This window comes from Hydractinia symbiolongicarpus, chromosome 4 (assembly GCF_029227915.1).
Source record: "Hydractinia symbiolongicarpus strain clone_291-10 chromosome 4, HSymV2.1, whole genome shotgun sequence".
Lineage (NCBI taxonomy): Eukaryota > Metazoa > Cnidaria > Hydrozoa > Anthoathecata > Hydractiniidae > Hydractinia > Hydractinia symbiolongicarpus.
Genome location: NC_079878.1, coordinates 22,420,323 through 22,437,430, shown reverse-complemented (window position 1 = coordinate 22,437,430; position 17,108 = coordinate 22,420,323). Strand labels below are relative to the sequence as shown.

Below are 17,108 nucleotides of genomic sequence, written 5' to 3'. Positions count from 1 at the left end.
TTTACTGCTGAATATAACTTCTCCTTTATAACCAGTAGTCAGAATTATAAACTGAACTTAAAGTTAACAAGTGTTCTTCTACATCTCCCTAACTGCAGGAAGTTTTCTAAACTGTTTATTTTTGAAAAGGGTAAAGAGCTTGTGTGATGTATTATTTGACTTGTGTTTTTAGAAAGAAAACTAATAAAGTTAATTAAAGTGCTTTTATCATCATTACGAAATCATTATGGGTGTCTGGATGTTTATTTGTTTCATCTTTGTTTTAAATCAATTACCACATAACTGTTATGGAGCTACAAAATCTTGTGATCCTATCCAAGGCTTAGCAGGCTGTGCATGCAGGATGAGTGACACACAAAAAATCATTGCATTGAGAGACCTAGTGAAAAATGATACGCAACGTCGAATTCCACGGTAAGTAAAAGCAAAACAAAACAGTGATATAATACTGCTGAATGATTTGTAAGTGCATTGCATATATCCCTGTGATATTTTCACACCAAGTAGTTAGCATAACATGAACGTGGTGAAAGTCCACTTCAATCTTTTAGCACGTCAGTTTTACAAGCGCCTTTTGCCTGGACTGTTAGTTTTAAAATTGGAGGTAAGAAAAGACAATGAGAAACAACTTTTTTTCCATATGCTTTAAATGTATTGAATTTTCTATTGTTTTTTAATTTCAAAAGAATTAGAGTGCGAGGTGTTCCACTGAGTCTTTTTGGTGTAGAATTTACAAGTTCTATTCTTTATTATGTACTTAATGTATCTTGTAAAAATCTAGCTCTAACACATTGCTGTCAAGTAAAATTTGTATGGGAAATATGCTGAATATATGTAGGTAAACATTGGATGAAAAAAGTTTAGAAAAGAGTTTAAAAAGCTGGGTTATTATTAAGCTATTATTACAAGCTCAAGTATACCTGACTGATTAACCAACTGGGACTGTTTAGTCAAAAACAATCACAATTGCAGATTTTAATTCACAAATAATTTATTCACAAAGCAGACAAAGTTTGAAATAAAGTTTTTCATTAGGCACATGCCAGAACCTCCCTGTTGGAGTTGTTTCTCCTTGTGTTTTTTTAATTCAAAATGTGAAAAGTCAAACCACTTTCAAATTTTCATGAGGGCTGCAAGCACTGCAGTGTATGATAAAGTATTTTCATGAGTATGGGCAATGAATTTGCTTAAACCACTGCCATTTTGACTTTCTGCACGCGTTACGGTGGACATTGTCCCGCTAAGATGCACGACTGGGCAGCACTGAGCACATCATGCAATTTCATTTTAAATGACCTTCAACAAAAAATTTAAAGGCTGTTCTTCCTATTTGAGAATTTTCCTGACTATGCTAATGTACCATAAGCACTTTTGATCTTGGCATGCGTTTAATAAGATGAACAGTCTCAATGTTATTTTATAACCAAGGAAATCTGTCCCTTTTTTATACCAACTACTGTGGAAAGTTTATCATTTCTTGAACATGATAGTAGGCGACGTTTTCGGGAGATCCTTCTCCCATCATCGGGCAAAGTAAAATGATGTTGCGCATGTATTTTGCTTTGTATTTAGCTTTTTCCAATTTTGTTATTTCACTCTCTTTTTCATTTTCCAACAGCCACCTGTAATTTCATAAGTTGTGCTTTAAATTTGAAATCATCTGTAAAATGCATCTGAAATTTCAAAGGTTTTCCTCCAGGATTTTATATATCTTAACTGTGTCATATTAAGCTGATGCCAATAATACTAAAGGTCAATATGTTCATTACGTTTTCATCTATAGAATGGCTATTTCAACCAATGAGATTTATTTTAACCTGTCTCTTGCATGAATATTTCTCACAGTGAGTCCCACAGTAGATAGTTTTAATGAAGATTGTTTATTTAATCCCAGCTGTCGTTGTCAATTTTTTTAAACACATTCCACACTTTTTTATAATTTTAGTTGACAATTTGTTATATGGAGTCATAGACGATAACATTACCACTCAGTACTGAACCTGCCAGTTTTAAGTTTAATTGCTATTTTTTTATGCTATTGCTCAAAAACAGAGATGTGATATTTTAGAGCTAAAATGCATACTGTACTTCAGCCTTTTTCATGTTTTTTATTAGAATCTTGTTTTTTCTACCAGTTTCAAGCCTATTTTATTTTATTTTTTTATGTTTTTTTATGCCAATGATAACTTTGCATTTAAAGTCAAGTCAAGTTAAAGGGAATCTCTGTGAAAGTTAAAAAGTAAAACAATTTTACAAAGTCCACCAACAACTGAAGCTAAGTTGAAGTATAAGTGTTCGTTAAAGTTAAATTGATAGCAGCACTTAGCCATGATGTCAGAAAATTAATGTTGCTATTAATAAGTCAAATTGTCTATAGCATTACTTGATCACTCACAGTTATTAAAAAAATATTTGGGTACAGTATAGTTTGTTTACATTCTGTACTTGATAAGAAATTTTAGGGTTGCATGCACGAATTGGAAAATGGTTAGAGAAATGCATGTGCTGTGTGTTAGCTGCGTCAAATGTTTTATTTTTGTTTTTATTAGTATTATTTTGTCTTCAGTATGCAATGTTTCTTATTATTCAATACATACGGCTTGATTGGAGCAGAGAGTAGGGAAAGTATGAACCTGAAGGCTTGCAGTAGCTAGCTAGCACACAAGGGGCTGTGGTAATGATTATATGTGTGGTAAGGAGCATGTGGTGTTTCCTTAATTTTCCTGCTGCTCTTAATTTTCCCGATATATTTTATGTAGCTAGAGTTGAGAAAATTATCTATGTTATTCAGGATATGCGAAGATGCGAAATTTTAAGCTTTCTTTTAACAATAACTATTTGCATCATTTTCAGTGGAATAATTACAACAGGATGTTAAGGCATCATAATAAACAGGGTTTCATTCCATGAAACTCCTCGAATCTCCTCCTTTTCAATTTTCCGCATCAAAACTCTTTCATTCTCCTTCATTAATTCTGAATTATTGATGGTTATTTTTTTATGTTAAAACTTTTATGTTATTAGTCAACCACAAAATTATCTGTTAAAGAATATTTTCCAAGTCCATGAATGCAAATCCATATGAGATAGGTAACAAAAATCCACAACAAAAGAGCACTTTTTATTGTCATGATGCACTTGTGGGGTATCGACATTCTACTATTCCTATACATTGTGAGTCATAAGATCAGGCGAGTCATAGAATTTGTGCTTAAATGCTGACCCAGTAAGATTTATTCATGGATTGTTGGTTGCTGGTACATTGGGTAGACAATAACTCTGAAGCTGTGAAATTCTCAATCCATATTCATGTTAAGCTTGATGTATTTCTGGGTTTAAGTATGGGGATTACGAATAAAAGAGATTGTGAATTATATTTTCAGCAATTATTCATTATATCAGGAGAAAAGCATGTGACCAATCTATATAACTCTGTGCACATGAGCAATAGTTTCAATTCAGTTAAATCTTCTTCATGTAAAGCCTGCCTTGCACTTTCAATTCATGTACTGATGTACCATATATATCCACAATACATGTGGAAGTTACATTGGGAAGAGGGTCAATTATATAGAACCAAAAATTTATTGGAACTGTTAGCCAGGTGATGGCCAAGAGTTTCACCAATCATTTTGATTGAACTCTTGATTTTTAAATTAATACATATCCTATATCATAACACATGTGTGGGTGACTATGTTAAAACTCACGGATTGCCGATTTCTTACATTTTGTGTGAAATTTTGGGAAGGTTATTGTCAACCTTGTTCCCAGTGTTTGATATGCTTTTTTTCCTGGTGTACTTTTGGCATGGGCAAAGCAAGGTTTTGCTTTAGCAGATTTGGCTTTTTACATGCTGTTAGACACCTACGATTTTGATGGAGATTTTGCTTTTTTTTTTTTTTGTGACCATTTTCAAAAATTCAAATTACTGTGATGTATGTTTTGCAAAGCTTTGGACCCCTTACACGAATTCAATAAGAGTTACAGTGGATTTTTCACGGGAATATGGCTAGTTAATGCATAATACACTTGACTTTTCATTCTCGCCTGACTTTGCCTCAATCATCACCTAGAATATTCTCATTGATCAAGTCATTTTTATTTAAAGCATTTTGAGCTGTTTAAAAAGACAAACACCTCAGGATTCGATTGGCTAAACACATTCATGTTCAGTGTCAAAATGATAAAAATTCGCTTGCGCTGTTTTTTAACTTTAATTTGATGTCTAAAAAAAAATGGAAATGATTTGTTTTAACCTAGTATTTGACAGTTCCAGTGTGTTGTTTTGTGTGTTGTAGAAAAAAATAAGTATTGACAATCTAAACTATCTCATAGTTTATCCCGTCTTCTCTATGTATGAAAACAACAACATTCTAATTTGAATTCATTTTATGAAGAAAATTTAGTCAAAACACGAATTTATGGTGTTTTAGTCTTTCTTTCTTTTTTTTCTATATAATCGTGTAATTAGGCTATTTATTAGCATATAACCTGAAAAGTTAAAAATTCCAAGTGCGTTTTCCAAGAGTAAGATTTCTTGTTATTCCATGAATGTGAGTTAGGATTGGCAAAAAAGATTATTTTTATAAAAAAGATGCTTATTTCATTTTTCTTTCAGTTTGCAGTCTTTCTGTAAAGCAGAAAATTCCACAAAGTTGCTGTATACCAGCAATATTATTGCATTTATATTCATAGGTTTAAAACTCAAGATGGAATAAGTTGGGATTTTGGATATCATCCATGTAACAATTTCAACATGTTTGATAACATCACAAAGCCAAGACCAGGCCACAAAAAGTGCGTTAAGGTCACAGTAAGTAGTCATATTTCATTATTTCACTTGTGTTCCTATTTATTCTTATTTTGATAGGTAGTTTTCAATGTTGGCTAGGAATGCAAAAATAGTGCCAAATTTCTTCATTCCTTAAGGGGAAATAATTCTTTAGCTGATAACAAATAATTAGTTTCTGTTTTACCTGAATCATATTAATGCCAGGTTATGGGCAACTACCTTCATAACTCCTATAGGTTAGATTGTAAGCTATAGCGCTTGATATATTACATGAAAATTACAAATCATGCTTAAGATGTAATAATTTTGGCTGGCATCAGCATTTTTTGTTAAAATTCCTGTTTTCAAAGATCTATTGTTTGACATATATTATTGGGGATATTAGCTTCAAATATATATATTCAAAAGTAGGTATTTAGAGCTCCATGAGACAAGTGTGATTGATGCAAATGTGCATGCACCCATGTACAACAGCAGTCCGGCATGCTATTTACCCTACTTTTTCTGTTTCATTTTCGGCTTTTTGCGTAAAAGACGAAAATGCAACAGAAAAACAAGTAAGAAATTAGAGTGTATAGTTAAGTTACCCTTTACAGCAATACGTTAAGAATTTTTTATATAGGGGAAAATTAAGCCTTTGAAAAGTTAGTTCACTTTTGTGATTTTTATTTTAAAATTAGGGTATAGCTAAATAACAAATTCCCACTTCTCAAAGAAAATAAAACATAAGCTCAACGAAGACATTTCTAAACAGTTTTTTAAAACTGTATTTATGTGTGCTATTTGAGGAAGTCGTGCATGTTGTTTTTCTCACTGAAATCTCTAGTATTATTTTGACTTGTTAAACAATTTTTTGAGCCTAAATAACAAATTCACATAATTAATTACCTGGGACTTTCTTTAAGCTGTTTTACAAAATAGTCAAAATCTTCAAACTTTTGATAATAAAACCTAAACTGCCGGGTAAGAATATGTATTTTGAGGCTATAGATCTTAGTTTATGGTTTTAAAAAAAGTGTGGTAGTTTTCAGATTGAAATTTAAATTAACATTTTGTTTGACCTAATGCAATATAATTTTTTATTTCACAGGCAGCACGATATACAAGTATATCAGCCCATATATGTGATAGCCTTGGCAACATGGAATCTGGTGTATTTAAATATGTTGTAAATCCAACGTTTTTGTCAAATTATTCTGGTGTTTCTGTAACTTACCGGTAAGATTGCATTTTATGTTTGAGTGCTTACTGTAAATATTTAGTAATCTCTTTAATAATAGCTGTATTCCGTCTGTTCGTGCGTCTGTGTGTTACAGAAACACGAAATGCGATATATAAAGGATGGGTGACCCCATGGATTTTTCCAGAGGTTAACATATAACCATATCTGTCACGCAAAATGGTACCGCAAGTAGCGACATGCACGTAATGTGGTTTAAAAAGGACAGGCGAACCCGTGGATTTTTCCACAGGCAACCAACTAGTTTCTAATAAAATAATCGGGTTCGAATAAAGCAGGGTCGCTATTAGCAATTTGCGAATTAAAATGCTGTCTTTGTGAATCATTCTACAAAAAAAAATGTTAAAATTGCGAATCCTATTTTTTTATCAATCGTTTGTATGTGACCTACGCAAAGTAACCATTAACAAAGGATTATTGGCAAGTGGCTTACATTCCTCCCTGAGAACAGCTGCAAGGTGGTTTTCTCTACAATCAGCACATTTTTGCAAATGGACTTTATATTTATATTTTGAAAAGTGAAATTATGTTAAAATCAGCTGGCACCTGTTTATATGAAATGTTTTTAGAAATTTGTTGTTAACCCGTTGCCTCCATTGTGTAGAGCCTAATAAGTCTGTGGAAAATTTACTTTAGGCAGAGGAGTAGAGTTGGAAATCTAAAAAAAATTAATTTTTAGAAATTGCTGTTCAGAACTTGATATGTGATGGCAAAACATTATTTGCAAAGACAAAAAACAATAGAATAAATTTTTTCATTATAAAAAATTTACAAGTCTAATATTTACGTTTCTTCACTAGGACAACTTGTAATATGCATGTACAGGATAAGTACAAGTTCTATTAACCTACCTTTAACATTGTGTACTTCGTTAAGTTGTGTCAACTTAGTTCAAAAGGCTGCCTGAGAACTTAGTTGTACAACCGTAATTTAAGAACTGATGGTCGCAGCACTCTTCTAATTGTATGTTCAAAGTAATGATAGTTTTTCATTAGAGTTGTGTATCACAGAAGTAGTCAAGCTTTAAAAAAGCCTGAACCATACAGGATACTCAATAAAAGAGTCCTCAACAGACCTCTCCTTGCAAACAGGAGGACAGGTCTTACAAGTTGCCTGCTGTGTTGTAGAAGAGAGGACTATCATCCTGAACTTTGATACGATATAAAATAGTAAAATTTATAGCATGTTGTTTTGTTGTTAGCTTTACTTAGTGGTAGGTGGCCTAAAATACCTAATATATCTTCTGGGTGGTAGATTTTTAGATAAACATAATACGTGTTGTTGTGTTGTTTCAATAAAATACATAGTGTTAACATAGGACAGCAATTACAACAGCATTGTTAAATGCCACCATTGATATTTGACGCTGGAAGAACATTAAAAAAGAACATTTGAATTTTGATGATATTTGCAATGACCTGTTAATACATGGGTTTTCTTTGTAAGTTTGTTTACCCATTGCCTCTATTGTCTAGACCATGAAATGAGGATCATGTGCTTTAGACCAACATAGGAGATATAGAGTTTGTCTTTTTCAAAAAGAGTTGGGTTTACTCAACTTGAGAAGATTAGTCTCCTTTTAGTCCCAGATGGTCCCTAGTTAAAGCATAGGAGATAAAATAAGTTATTCCTACCATTTCCAAGTTATTTGGTCTCAAAATTAAAAGCGCAATGTAGTAGCTTCAACAATCTTTTTTTAAAGGGAACCCAAGGTATAAAATGATGTTGGACTTATATTATAGAGCTTTCTAAATTTTTTAAAAAGCTCTTTTCGTTCTCAAAATATTCACATTTAAAGAATTTTAGATTTAATTATGCTGCATAAATTATGATGTCATATTTAAGTAATAGCAAATTTTATGTATATGTTTACTCACAAAATTTAATTGCAAACCGACATGCAGATCCTGAGTTATGGGGTCGTCGGAAAAAAATTAAGAGGTATGAGACGAGCAAACGAGTGTCACTTTGGCAAAAAATATTATGTCAAATAATTCACAATAAGAGATTCATTATTTCTTTACATCATAAATAGGAAAAAAGCAATAAAATTGTTGTATTAAATTCACTTCTTTAATTCATATAAAAAAATTATACGGATTTATTTATTTAGTTACTAACAATCTCCTACTAACAATGCTTAATTTACTCCCATTTGACAAGGTATGAAAGTTAATAATATAACAATGTTCTGGAACATAAATCTGTCGTTAGCTTGTTGCTATTTTTGCTTTTAAGGGACGCATCAACAAATGTGGGAGCCGTGATCTATTTGGTATGTAATAAAGGACTGTCTCTCAGTGAAAGCAGATTTAACTATCTGAATGTTACAGAAGGAGTTCAAGAAACCTATGTAAGTTGTGTGTTATATTGAGATTTGATAAAGACCTATATAAGTTGTGTGTTATAATGACATGTGATGAAGACCTATATAAGTTGTGTTTTATAATGAGATGTGATGAAGACCTATATAAGTTGTGTTTTATAATGAGGTGTGATGAAGACCTATATAAATTGTGTGTTATAATGACATGTGATGAAGACCTATATAAGTTGTGTTTCATAATGAGGTGTGATGAAGACCTATATAAGTTGTGTTTTATAATGAAGTGTGATGAAGACCTACATAAGTTGTGTTTCATAATGAGGTGTGATGAAGACCTATATAAGTTGTGTTTTATAATGAGATGTGATGAAGACCTATATAAGTTGTGTTTTATAATGAAGTGTGATGAAGACCTATATAAGTTGTGTTTTATGAGACGCGATTAAGACCTATATAAGTTGTGTGTTATAATGAGATGTGATGAAGACCTATATAAGTTGTGTTTTATAATGAAGTGTGACGAAGACCTATATAAGTTGTGTTTTATAATGAGACGCGATTAAGACCGATATAAGTTGTGTTTTATAATGAGGTGTGATGAAGACCTATATAAGTTGTGTTTTATAATGAGACGAGATTAAGACCTATATAAGTTGTGTTTTATAATGAGACGAGATTAAGACCTATTTAAGTTGTGTGTTATAATAAGATGTGATGAAGACCTATGTAAGTTGTGTTTTATAATGAGACGCGATTAAGACCTATTTAAGTTGTGTGTGATAATAAGATGTGATGAAGACCTATATAAGTTGTATTTTATAATGAGACGCGATTAAGACCTATGTAAGTTGTGTTTCATAATGAGGTGTGATGAAGACCTATATAAGTTGTGTTTTATAATGAGATGTGATAAAGACCTATATAAGTTGTGTTTTATAATGAGGTGTAATGAAGACCTATTTAAGTTGTGTTTTATAATGAGGTGTGATGAAGACCTATATATAAGTTGTGTTTTATAATGAGGTGTGATGAAGACCTATATAAGTTGTGTTTTATAATGACATGTGATGCAACCTATATAAGTTGTGTTTTATAATGAGACGCGATGAAGACCTATATAAGTTGTGTGTTATAATGAGACGCAATGAAGACCTATATAAGTTGTGTGTTATAATGAGATGTGATGAAGACCTATATAAGTTGTGTGTTTAACAAGCCTATGTCAATATTTATACATTGGAGAGCTGTATACCCAAATTTAAGTCAATTTTAACCTGTATGAATCATTTGGTTAAGAAAACTTTGGCTGTCATGTATTTTAAAATAGGCGTCTGCATAAAGACACCAAGGTATACCTTGTATTCAAGAAACCTGTATGCATAAAATATAGTTAACTTTGTATCACCTGATATTTTCTCTTTGAAGACATGTCATTTTTAGTGAATTTAAAATTGATGTGCTTATCAAGCAAAAACATTTGTGTTTTTAATTATTTGTCATTCTGCTTGTAGTACTTTTCATTGGAGAGTCGTTGTTCATGTCCAGGTGGTTGCTATGTCAAGATACCAAAACCAAGCGCAGCTTCGCGATTAAATTCCTGGACAGGTAATTTTTTTTTTACAAAAAACAAGAACTGTCACATACATAGATATAAGGGATTAAATCTGAAAAATTAAAATATTGCATTTTTAAGGATATTTAGCTCTAAAGTGTGTTTTTGTTTTAAATAATGTTAGAAATAGTTATTTATCAGCGAAAGGTTTTACAAATGTTTCTTTTAAAAACTATATATAGAGTGGATAGGTTGAAGAAAAGACATAATTTCTGTTGTTGATAAATTTCTCTTTTGCTCTTTATTCAGGCATCATCAGATTGTATATAAGTAAAAAAACTGTGAATTAAAAAATAATTAAAAATTGAATTGACAATATATTAAATAAAATAAACTGTGTTTGATTTGTTGCCAAGTCCAACCAAATATATATATTGGAAAGGCAGTCCTTTACGGATAAAAAGTTGCACCTCTGGTAGTTAGTATTGTCTTTAAAATTACTCTGTTTAGTCTAAAAAGAATTTGAGCAATTTGCCAGCTTGTGAACCTATATGCTAGCCATTGTATAACCAAAATCATTGTGTCTTCGAAATGCTGTCTATCAATCCCATGTAAAGATTTACAATTCATCGAAGTATATTCTACTGGCAACATTTTCCACTCACTCACATTTCATGTTCCTAGATATTTATGGAGTCACTAATGTGTGTTTCCTTTTGCATAATACCCATAAAAAGTAATTGAAAATTTTTAAGATTTTAAAAAAATAGTGCCAGTGTGTCTGAATTAACAAGAAAAAGTCTCCATTACCACTGCAACCTTCCCAGAATCAAAGAAATACCATAATGCTTTATCATTCTTCATGTCTTTGATATCTAGCTTATGCGTTTGCTTCTTTGGTTTTGGTCCTCTACGCAGTTGGTAAATAAAGTTGAAGGTGGTGATGGTAGGATAAATATATTCTATTTTTGTTTAAAAAATGTTTTCATGTTATTTTTGATTTTTTTTTTACCTAGAAATTTGAATGTTAGTATTTTTATTTCTCCATGGGAATGCCTATTTAAAAGGCGATAATAACCAAAGCACACAATCTTACTTGTGCTGATTTAAGTGTTGTAATTCTTTTTTGCCAGTAATGCCTAATGTATTGTCATCAGGATATGTCTAATTCTTAAATTTGAGGAGATGAAAAACAAATAGTAAGATAACAAAAGCATTCAAAAAAAGAAAATGTTTAAGCCATATTAAAAAATCTTCAGCTAGGTAAAAGTGTTAGGTATTCTAAAAGGTTTTGTAAGCTATCTTTTCTTTCTTTTTCGAAATTGTGTTCAGAATTTTCCATATCTTGTTTTACATTCTAATTTTTTTGGAGTAGCCTGAAATAATTTTTTCTGTTTGCTTTTTTTTTAAAAACCTTTCTAGCAAGGAAAACAATGCACAGTATAATACATATGAAATCCTGAGTGATAATCCTGATAGTGTGTCAATACTTCTGACATCAACTGACAATCACTTGAACGGGCTTAGTGTACTACGCCAGTCTGTTACCAGCCCCATTTTAGGTTAAATGTGTGGCCAGAGGTATAGGGTAAAGTTCGTGTACACAAAAATTTGCTTTGGTGTATGCATGAAGGCTAGAACAAGCCATTTTAACCAAATTCAAAGACAGAGATGGATTAAATTAATGAAGAGAACCACTGCAAAAATATTCTCTGTGTACCAAAACCAAGTCATGATGAAGTGTATTCACTTCATTTTTTTATGAGAAACCAACACTTCAGTGCCCTAATCCTTCCTTGTATTTTATGACACAGCTCCAGTGAATTTGTGACAAACACTATTCCATCACCCTTGTCTAAAAACGCAATTATCTTCATCAACTGATGATCCAAATTCTTTGTTTGATAAGCCCTGTAGTTCCACAGTACTTGGTAATGTCAGTTGCTTATCATATTTTAGGAAATTATTGTTTTTGCCTGTTGAAGATCAAACTTTTTTCACTAAAAAACATGTTTTGAAAAAGGAAGCCTGTATTTAATACAGCCAAAGCATCTATTATTACCCCGAGAAGGGTTACAAGAAATAAAACTATCTTGATGATATTGTTTGAACCTAGGCAGTACTTTTAAATCTTAAACCACCTCTTATCAGTGAAGAAAAAAATACAAATAATAAACACCAATTAAACGGCTATTTTATAACCACAAACTTTAAAAAACATTATCAAGACTATTGCTTTAATAATGATTGCAAAACTCACTGAATGTAAATGTTGAGTGACTCCAGTGCTGTTCATTAAAAGCCACTTGGTCAAAATGTATCCGTGAGGGGTCAAGATAAGAAAAATAACAGTGTTGACAACCTGTAACATCCATTAAAATTAAGTGAAGTACTTATCTGATTCTTTAAGCCTAAACTCTCCTATCAACATTGGTTAAGTAAGGCAAGCAGAATCTTAGATCTTTAGGTGATAAATAAAGTACAGAATAAGGACATTTTACTTCAAAACAAGTTTTTGGACAACAGGAGCAGGTGACTATTCAATCAGGACTAGCACCGATAAACGGTAGATCTTTTTCAAAATACAATCACATCCTACCATTTGAAGAATCAAAATTAACATCTACAAGCCATCCCCTATAAAATAACTAAGCTTCTGAGTTCAATTGATCATGCAAATCCGTATTACTAAGCTTGAGCTTTAGATCTACTGAAAGCACTCGAAGTTTGTGTACAATAACTTTCCCTCAGACCCTTTTTTCTGCACGGTCCGGAGAGACATCTTATTGATCTATTGACTGCACATGATGAAAAGTGTTTGTTCTTGTTTCTGTATTTTATATTAAATATTAATTTCCTGGTAGGTTACACTGAGTTGTGGAAGTGGGATGAGGTGGAGAAATACGGTGTACCCTGCTATTATGGTTTTCGTATTTAACATTTAGCATAAAGTATTATAATGGTTTATATCATCTAATGTAGGATTTTGTCCTTATATATTTTTTACGTCTTAATAGTTTTAACAGATAATAGATATTTTTTTGCATTGTGATTACTAGTATTTTAATGTTTCAGTAATTTTTAGTATTTTTGTAATTGAAACTGCTTTACTTCTTGAGCATTTTGGAAATTTAAACCACAGCATGCAGTACAATAAGCACTTTGATTTACAATATTTTAACTTGCTCATTATTCACTTTCAGTGTAATGTTAACCCAGCATATTAAGTGTTAAACTGCACGAGAATTGAAAATTGAGAATGTCCAAATATTTTCTTACAATCCATTCCAATCTGTTTGATTTTTTTTCACGTTTTAAAGTTTTGTATTGTATTAAAGTCTTTTTTATTATATACAGTAATGTTTGTAACAATCTTTTTGTCGTTAACTGTCTAAAGAAATGAGAATAGCCATATAAGAATGCAATATAGGCATTGTTATGAATCACTTAAGCCTCTTGTTACTGCATAGCAACAATAGCCACAAACGCCCATATAAATTCTCAGGTTTATATGATATATTTTGAATTTTGTGCGTTAATACAAGCAATTGAGAACAATTTACAGTATTTAAGAAGTGAGCTCTGAAGGTTTGTGCGGGTTTCTAATACTGTGCATATTTTTCATCTGTTACATGGTAATGGAACTTTGCACATTGATTTGTTTAATCTTTACATGTTTTTGCGGACAGGTTTGGTTATATAACTGCAACATGCTTTTTTTTAAGCAGAGTCAAGTAAATTTATTATTTTGATTATTTTTTATTTTGTTTCACCGGTTAGTAAATTTTGTGAGAACTAGTCAGTGGGCTGTGAATAAATCAACGAGTTTTCCCCCTTTTTTATTTCTCTGATTTTGTGTGTCTCGCTACTGTGGTTACCATTTTGCATGACAGACAGACATACGGGTATTATAATATAGATGGTATCTTCACAGATTCACTATTTAATAAAATGACTTGAACATGGATGCTGTTGTGTCGTCCAATGCAACAGAATATTATCTTGTAAAGAAGGCAATGGATACTCAAATTGGTGCTTTTAATGCAGCTCGAAGCAAATCTACTCGAGGTATAAACATGCAGGCTACAGGTTAGTAATGCAGGTGACTTTTTTAACTCTCTTCCTGTTGGACTATTTGCGGGCTACTTAATGCTGGGGTAGGTCCCATCAGACACTCCTCTGTGATCTCTAAAGTAATTTTTCATTAGACAAAACTTAAAAGAAGTGTTGCACAGGCCTTAAGTAATAACTTATTCAAACAAAATTCCTGATGTCAGCATTGTTGATAATAACGTCCTTAAATTTACAGAAGTGGGTAAAAATTAGTAAAATTTGAGATTTTTATAATGATATTTAGTCGCACTAAAGTGTCAAGCAAAAATAATGTAGCATTATTTACTAAGGAGTTTCCTAAAGCTTATGAAGATATTTTACATAATTTTTTCAAAAAGAATTCTGCAAGATTTCCTTTTTATGTTGAAAAAAAATCTAGAAAATTAAAGCTAATTAAAAGTTAAGAAATCAAAGTGCAACTTTAAGTTTTGGAAAATAGTTAAAAAAAAGTTGAATAGGGTTAAGATGCTCTGTAAAAAACAACAACACCAAGATTGATTGATTATAGAGGATGTTGAGGATAAAAAAAGCATATATATTTTATTATTTATTTTACACTATGGCCACACCTATAGTCTAAATAACCTATCAAATAAGTATCCTAAAATTTTCTAAATAACACAAAATTTAAAACAATCTATCAATCTAAAGATTGTTTACCTAGAATTTTTTTCCAAATGCCAATTTTAATGAAATTTTTTAAATTTAGTGAATTATTATGAATGTTGTGAAATTTATTTATTTCTAAAGTATGGAATGATTTTTTTAAACGTTTTTTTTCCCAAGCGAAAGACCTGAGAACTCTTAGGCAAAGTTATGTTGATCGTAGTAAACTAAAAGAAACTTTTGTTTAATTCAATTTATGTTGATGTCTAAGAGTGCTTCTTGTGAAGTATTGTTTTTCCTGTGATGTTTCTGATCTCATTATGTCACAAAAAGACATAACCACCTTTCTTTCTTTGATAGAAAGCACATGCAATACATTGAACTGGTTTCCACATACGCATTCTGAAAGTAGTTGATCTAGTCAATTCGAAACACCACTTACCACGCTTTATTTAATCGTTCAGCTCCAAAAGTCATGTGGAGCGCATATCATTCAATTTGCCATATTTTCATATCTCTTCACTCATTTATCACGGAATTCAGTGATATATTTTATTGTTTTCCACATTTTGATCACTATTCCTTCTAATATGTCCAAATTTTAACCCTTTTACTGTGTTACTGTGGAGTTTCTACGATTAAACAAAAAATCTTACAAAAATTGTTGGTGAACTTACAGAAGTGACTCGCCTGGCATTCTTTTTTTTTTCTTTTTTTATTCTCTTTTTTTTCTCTTTTTTATATTTTGCTAAAAAGTTTTCCATTTATAAATCTAAGGTGGTTATGAATAACAATATTCATTATTTTTATTTAAACGATTTCATTCTTTTGCCATTCTTTTTGAGCAGTATTTTTTTGGTTCTGTATTATGAATAAACACTTGTGCATATATTTAGTTGGTATAGTTTTGATGTCATTTTTAGGGTTACGTCATCTAGACCCGGAAACAGATTTTAAAGTACAACGCATAGCGTCGAAAGTGAACGAGTCGATTCATTTGGCTGCAAATGAACCGTCTTTAGGATTATTTCGAATTCAAGAGCATGTCTGTAGAACACTTCCACATTTGGTGCAAAGAAAATCTGAGTTAAAAGCAAATGCTGTACAAATTGAAGGTAATTGATTTTAAATGGACGTTTCATGACATACACAAATAATTTTGCTCTTGTTTTTACATAGAAGATTTTATTTATTGGTTTTCAACTGTTGTGAAATAAATATGTAACCCATTGTTGTATATGTTTAAAAATCATAAAATAGATTATATGTAAAAAGGGGGACTCATAATCTCGTAATATATAAACAATAAAAGAAGAAGAAGAAGAAAACGAAAGAGAAGAAATATATTGTTGAAATAAACCACCTCTAAAATACCTTTTCTAGAAATAACAAAAATCAAGACACTGATTTTTTTACAAATGACGAAGTTTAATGAGTGACTACTGTTTTTCGCTTTTTTTAAAAAACCTTTTCCTCATCTTGAGTTTAATAGCCAAGTTTAATTTTCTTATTAGCCTTGGAAAACTGACTGCTTTAAATAATTAAGGAAGAGTTAATTTTGTAATTTTTCGCAAGTGTCTAAATCTTTATTGACTATATTTTTGTTCTAATGTTCTTTAACTTTTTTTCTGAAAAGGATATGTAAGAAATTAAGCATGAAATCTTTAGAAAACGAGATCTCCGTGTGACATGACTTTTTTTTGCTAAGCTACTTTCAAAGCTCTTTTTCCAACCTCGTGTTTTATCATGGTATTTTATTCATTTAGAAGCTGTTTATGATCTAAATCTGTCGATGAATGTTATTGAGTCAATATCAAAAATCAAAAATTTCACTCGAATACAAGAAGCTCTAAAAACTGCAATAAAAATGAAAAGGGAGTTAAATCTTGTTGAAGAGCAAGAAGCCGCCCGGCTAGAACTAGATTTAAAAAACGCGCAACATGCTAACAGATCTATATCTCAAAATGAACCAGCTGAAGGTTATATCTGTCCTGTTTGTTATTTTGCCCTTACAAGCCAAGACGAATTGATCTTTCACTGGCAAAAGTCGCATAGTTTACAGAATTACGACAACGAAGTCTTTCAGGAAGTTGAATTACCATCAGAAGTGACTAGTGCAGAGAATGCATTCGTTGTGAATGATGACAATGATATGACTGTCATTGACATGCCAGGGAGAAGTCACATTAGTGAATGTGAAGATGTAGTTCGTAGTTTTCGCGAGTCCTCTGGAATGATAACGGAGCGGTCAGATGTTGATGCCAGTGATGGTAGTGGCGACATCGAAGAAGCTCATGTTGTTGCAAATAAATTATGATTTTTTATTTAAATGTTTGTAAAATTTCCTGTGTAGATTTTTTCTTCATAAAATATGAGGGCTTTCAATAGTTCGTAAAATAGAAAAGTATATAATACTTTGGAAACATTGATATATTCAATCATACCGTATATTTATTAGGACAAAACCCAAATTTAG

The 17,108-nt window shown here is 31.4% G+C and overlaps 2 protein-coding genes across 2 annotated transcripts; both read left to right on the top strand.

Annotated features, from left to right (window-relative positions):
* The first annotated feature begins 48 nt into the window (after positions 1-48).
* Positions 49-13,665, top strand: LOC130641869 (uncharacterized). Its single transcript, XM_057448871.1, has 7 exons — positions 49-414; positions 4,699-4,816; positions 5,886-6,013; positions 8,274-8,388; positions 9,873-9,966; positions 10,793-10,859; positions 12,778-13,665. Exons 1-6 carry the CDS (start codon positions 227-229, stop codon positions 10,840-10,842), a joined length of 693 nt encoding a protein of 230 aa, XP_057304854.1. The 5' UTR covers positions 49-226; the 3' UTR covers positions 10,843-10,859; positions 12,778-13,665.
* Positions 13,666-13,734: 69 nt separating this feature from the next.
* On the top strand, positions 13,735-17,055 carry LOC130641867 (BLOC-1-related complex subunit 8 homolog). Its single transcript, XM_057448867.1, has 3 exons — positions 13,735-14,002; positions 15,556-15,747; positions 16,399-17,055. The coding sequence occupies exons 1-3, from the start codon at positions 13,876-13,878 to the stop codon at positions 16,947-16,949; spliced, it is 870 nt and encodes a 289-aa protein (XP_057304850.1). The 5' UTR covers positions 13,735-13,875; the 3' UTR covers positions 16,950-17,055.
* The last annotated feature ends 53 nt before the right edge of the window (positions 17,056-17,108 follow it).